Genomic DNA, 5,738 nt, shown 5'->3' on the forward strand with positions numbered 1-5,738 from the left:
AGAATATCATTATTTGTAACAAAGTAATTTTATGAATAAGGATTCAAGAAATGACATAGGGGTTTTCATTTCAACAAATTTATACTTATTATAGAAATTAACAAGATTTCATGTCTAGCTCTATATCATCAATAAGGTATATGTATCCCTAGCTGGTTTGGCTCAGTGGATAAAGCATCAGCCTGCAGACTGGAGGGTCCCAGGTTTGATTCCCGCTAAGGGCACATGTCCCGGTTGTGGACTCAATCCCCAGGAGAGGGTGTGCAGGAGGTAGCCAATCAATGATTCTCTCTCATCATATGAGTTTCTATCTCTCTCTCCCTCTCCCTTTCTGAAATTAATAAATATATATATATTAAAAAATAAATAAGGTGCATGTAGTTGCAGTGACTACATGATACATTCAATCTATAAGTCACATTTTTTCTACAAATCTGTAAAGAGCTGAAAACATTCTCGTAAGGCTGTGTGCCAACTAAACTTGTAAAATCCAAGACTTAGAAATGTGAAATTCTTCCACATTTACTAAGAGAAACCCAGGGATCTTCTACATAGCTCGGAATCCTTTACATAGCTGCTAAGTCAAGTTACTAAAAAGCATCATGCCATGGCTCAAAAGACTACTGTAGTGATATATACCAAGTGACATCAAGCATTGACTCGCAAAAGGCAACTCAGTAATGACTAGGAAATCAACTTGGTTAAGAAAATTCTCAGCCCGGCCAGCATGACTCAGTGATTGAGTGTCGACCTATGAACCAGATCATGATTTGATTCCTGGTCAGGGCACATGCCCGGGTTGTGCGCTCAATCCCAAGTTTAGGGCTTGCAATAGGAAGCCGATCAAAGATTCTCTCTCATCACTGATGCTTCTCTCTCTCTCTCTCTCTCTCTCTCTCTCTCCCTCTCCCTTCTTTCATGAAATCAATAAAAATATATATATTTTTTTAAAAAGTAAAATTCTCACCAAAAACCTGATTGGGGAGGGGCAGGTATGGTGGGGAGAAACATATTACCAAAGTTGCCTAACCACTGAGATGGTTAAACAGTGAAAAACCATAGGATGAACAGTTTATTAATACACCATCTGGTATCTACCCAGACACCATATATATTAAATCTAATAATAAGACAAATGTTTACTTATCAAGCTTGAGTATTTAAAAGACTGCTAACACATTACAACATATGGTGACAACGGCAAATACTTTTTAAAGAAGTTTTTAAATGTAATACCACAGGTAAATATGTTAGGGGTGCTTATATGATTATATTGTTTTTTGGTTAAAGATCAATAATAGAACCTTGGAAACAGCTGCATACTCACTTAAACCCTAATGATTTTAACCGTTTTAGTATAAGTATATCTCAACAGTGATGGCAGGGTGATGGAAAATGTGTGGCCTAATAAACTATCAGTATTTACAATGTAACATTAATTCCTAGAAAATGTACTAAACATGGTAATTATTCAAGACAAACCTAGATAAAGCTGAAAATAATATAAATAGTAGAAATAATATTATAAAGATTTTGTTCCATTCCACTTTGACTCACCTAATTAGCTCAGCTCTTTATTTACTATCCAATAAAACTATCAGAACTGCCCTACCCGGTTTGGCTCAGTGGATAGAGCATCGGCCTGCGAACTGAAAGGTCCCAGGTTCAATTCAGGTCAAGGGTACATGCCTGGACTGTGGGCTCGACCCCCAGGGGGGACCTGCAAAAGGCAGCCGATCCATGATTCTCTCTCATCATGGATGTTTCTATCTCTCTCTCCCTCATTCTTCCTCTCTGAAATCAATATAGATATATTTAAAAAAAAAGAACTGACACAATGTATAAATGTATTCCTGAAAGAATATAAGTCAATACTGACTAATCAGAACTTTTTATCTAAATCAGCTCTGATAAGACCTGGGAAAAGATGATCAGTTTTCATTCGCAAATAGTAAATGCAGATTTTCATTTAATAGGATTGTATACACTAATCCTGATACCAATGGTCTCTCCAGTTAATTTCAGCATCAGGGATAATTTAGAACCACCCTAACAGAAATCATAAAGTGTCAAATCCTAAATGTCCTCAACTGAAAACATCAGAACTTTGGAATACACTGTATTCATTTATAATATTCCGACTATACTTTAGAAAGTCTAATATACCTAAGAGCAAATTAAAGACCACATCATATGTTCTATTTAATTTGATTGCATCAAGTGGAAATTTGCAAACATTTGAAAAAATAAAGCCTGTATAAAAACAATCCCAAATTACTTAGAGGGGGGAAAAAGCCTATCAATTATAAATTAATAAAACTAATGAACACAGGGAGTAAAAAAAAGAAATGACAAAACAAACCCCTCCTCGCTGACCATCTACATGTATGGAACGGATGTGATCTGCCAGATCTGGACTAGAGTTGAAGCAAGCCTGGCACTGGTCCCAACAACAATTATAGGCAATATTTTTGCTTGAAGAAGTAGTGCTTCCTTGTCCATTCATCATTGCTGGAGTTGAACGCCCACTGGAAATTGTGCTGTCTACATCCATTATAGTACTGCTTATGCTACAAAAGAAGAAAAAAGGCTGTGTTATTCCTATTCACTAACATGAATATGATCTTATAAATATTTAATTAAGGTTACCATTTGATATTCTGCCCCATACAAAGCATACTACCCGTATTTTCCATTAGAAAGTAACAAATAATTTCCTTGAGATTATATAGTTGGCAATAAAGTACAAATCAAAGTGCAAAAAAAAAAATGCTAGTACCTCAAAACCAGATATGCATGGGGTAATTTAAATAACTTTTGGCAGTCATGAACTCCCCAATACTATACACTACAAAAAACAAACCAAACACACACATACATATGCACACAGGTCACCACTTTTCATCCCTTCCATAGTTCTAAGCAAAATGGAGGAATAGTTTCCAGCTACACGTATATCAGAATCAAAAGATTATCTTTACAATTTTGCAAATCACTAGATGACCCAACATCCTTGTGTCTTTATTAATCTAAGAATATAACTGCCATCACATCCTACCTCTTTCCATCTCAAATAGGTTGGGAAATTTGGCTGTATTTTCCCTTCTAAATAAAAAAGCAGAAGAGAGAAAACTGGGTGCAATAAATTTCTCTGATTTTACCCAAAGTCCAAATAAAATGTCTTTTAATCTAATCTATCTAAAAAAAATGAAAATGCCCATCAATCCCCTTTACTTTTTATTTACTAAACAAAGTATGACATGTTAGTAACCTTTTTATTTACCAAAAATTCTATTAGTAATAAACGTTATTGAGTAATTTTAAGTACTTAAAATTTCACATCTTAAGAAATATAACACAATTTCTCCTTCATTTTAAAAACAAATCACTTTTTTAAAAAAATATCTTCCCAACAGAAAAACTACATGAAAGTAGCTTCAATTACAGAACAGTCAACGGAAAGAATATTTTCAGACTAAACCCATCAAAAGCTATCTATAGCAGTTTGCAATTTAGTACCAGTAAATTATAAAAATTGTATTATATTAATGGGTATACTTCCCTACTCCAAATTTTTATTACAGAAAATTTCAGACACAAAAAAATGTATCTCAGTCTGATACTGGCTATATGTAATTTGTTTTTCTCAATCATCTGCAAGTTGCAAACATACTTCAATCACAATTATTTCAGCACACGTTCTTCTAAAATTAAAAACATTCACTAATACCATTTCAACCTTATTTGCTCACACCTAAGAATTAAACTGAATTTGAACCTATTTAGTAAGCTTAATGATTTGTGTCTAACAACAAATGCACCCCAAGAACTAGCAAAGATATTCTTGCACGATGCTTCAGTTACAAAAATAGTCTTATCCTGGCCGGTGTGGCTCAGTGGTTGTGCATCCACCATGATCAGGGTTCATTTCCCAGTCAGGGCACATGCCTGGGTTGTGGGCTCAATCCCCAGTAGGAGCGTGCAGGAGGCAGCCAATCAATGATTCTCTCTCGCATTGATGTTTCTATCTCTCTCCAATCAATAAAAATGTATTTTTTTTAAAAATACTCCTTCCTTTTCCACTAAGTATCTGTATGAGGCCAGATTTTCATCACATAGTTCAACCAAACTAATTCATTGCAAGAGGCACGGATGAGAACTAGCTGTTAAGCCAGACATTGAAGACATTAAAAATAAAACAATGTCACTTCTATTTCTTTAACTGGAAAAGCTATTTTACATTTTAAAAAATACTCTTTAGGCTCTGGCTGGTGTGGTTCAGTGAATGGAGCACTGGCCTCCGCACCCAAGGGTGGAGGATTCCATTCCCAGTCAAGAGCATGTACCAGGGTTGCAGGTTTGATCCCTGGTCCGCTTGGGGTACACGGAGGAGACAATCAATCAATGTGTCTCTCTCACATCAATGTTTCTCTCTCCCCTAACCCTTTCTTTCCATTCTCTCTAAAAATCAATGGAAAAAATGTCCTTGGGTGAGGATTAACAAAAAAATAAAACAAAAGCTCTGGAATCTTCAGTAACTTTTTAAACGTTTTTACTGATATATAATTCATACTTCTCAATATTTAAGAAAGCAAGAGTCCTTAAGAGCAAATGTTTGAGAAACACTGATCTAGAGTATATATCACGAGTAGGGAATGTCCGACCCAAGGGTCTTATAATCAATTGATCTAGCCCTGCCAAAAATATAGCAGGCTAATTTTTTAAGTTGATAATTTTGTATGGTCCTCGAATGATGTTATAAACATCCAAATGACCCTTGGCAGAAAAAAGGTTACCTACCCCTGGTATATAGGGAGGAAAGCTTAAATGTCTCTGGAATGGAAAGAGTATGTTTGTGACCTGGAATATTTTTATTTTATTCTGAGGTTAACTGTTGAATTTAAAATTCATCCTGAGGTCACATGGATAGGGACAGCTTTATTTGCAGTCTTCTTTTCAGCTACCTGTGAGGAAATTCATTTGTGTTGTGGATTTTTTCTGGCCAACTTTGGGTCCTTCTCTTTTTCCCCCTGCTCTGAAATGATTTCTAAGCTACTAAAATGTCTAATTTTAAAGAAGAGTTGAGAACAGGGACCTGAAGAGGATATGGGTGCATAATTTGAAATCAAATATAATTTACTCTTGTCACACACAAAAAAAATCCTATCTAATAAGAGAAACATGGTAATTAGCCGTACCTCCGCTACCCTTCCCATTGGCTAATCAGCATATCCTTATGCAAATTAACTGCCAGCCAAGATGGCAGCAGGCAGCCAGGCAGCTGACGCGAACAGGGAGGCTTGCTTGCTCCAGTGACGGAGGAAGCCAGGTTCCCCACCTGCTGCTGCCGGCCTCTGAGCTTGCAGTTTGAAACATTGTTACAAATATAGAAGCTAAAAACCCCATAAACCTGCTTTAGTCAGCCGGGCTTCAGCCAGCAGAATCGCAACATTGTTTCAAATACAGAAGGTAAACAAAGGCCAGAAACCTGCTTTCAGCAGCGGAGGCCTCATAGCTGGAGCCGAGCCTCAGAGCTAAAGCTGGCCCAGAATAAAAAAAAAAGAAAAAAGGAGCAGTTGGGAGCTTCAGTCACCCACCAGCCTGAAAACGGTCCTCAGCCCCTCACCCAGACTGGCCAGGCACCCCAGTGGAGACCCCCACCCTGAAGGGGGTGTGACCAGATGCAAACAGCCATCATGCCCTCATCCAGGCTGGCCAGGCACCCCAGTGGGGACCCC

General features: G+C 37.1%; 1 protein-coding gene across 3 annotated transcripts in view; it reads right to left on the minus strand.

Moving 5' to 3' along the window:
- The window catches only part of AEBP2 (AE binding protein 2), a 63,416-nt gene extending 60,822 nt beyond the window's left edge, over window positions 1–2,594 (minus strand). For all 3 annotated transcript variants that reach the window (XM_014540152.1, XM_005866751.2, XM_014540153.1), the window contains exon 1: window positions 2,363–2,594. In XM_014540152.1, the coding sequence (XP_014395638.1) occupies window positions 2,363–2,554 (192 nt within the window). In that variant the 5' untranslated portion in view covers window positions 2,555–2,594. The remainder of the gene's footprint in view (window positions 1–2,362) is intronic.
- Window positions 2,595–5,738: the final 3,144 nt, after the last annotated feature.

This window comes from Myotis brandtii, unplaced genomic scaffold, assembly GCF_000412655.1.
Source record: "Myotis brandtii unplaced genomic scaffold, ASM41265v1 scaffold237, whole genome shotgun sequence".
Classification (NCBI taxonomy): domain Eukaryota; kingdom Metazoa; phylum Chordata; class Mammalia; order Chiroptera; family Vespertilionidae; genus Myotis; species Myotis brandtii.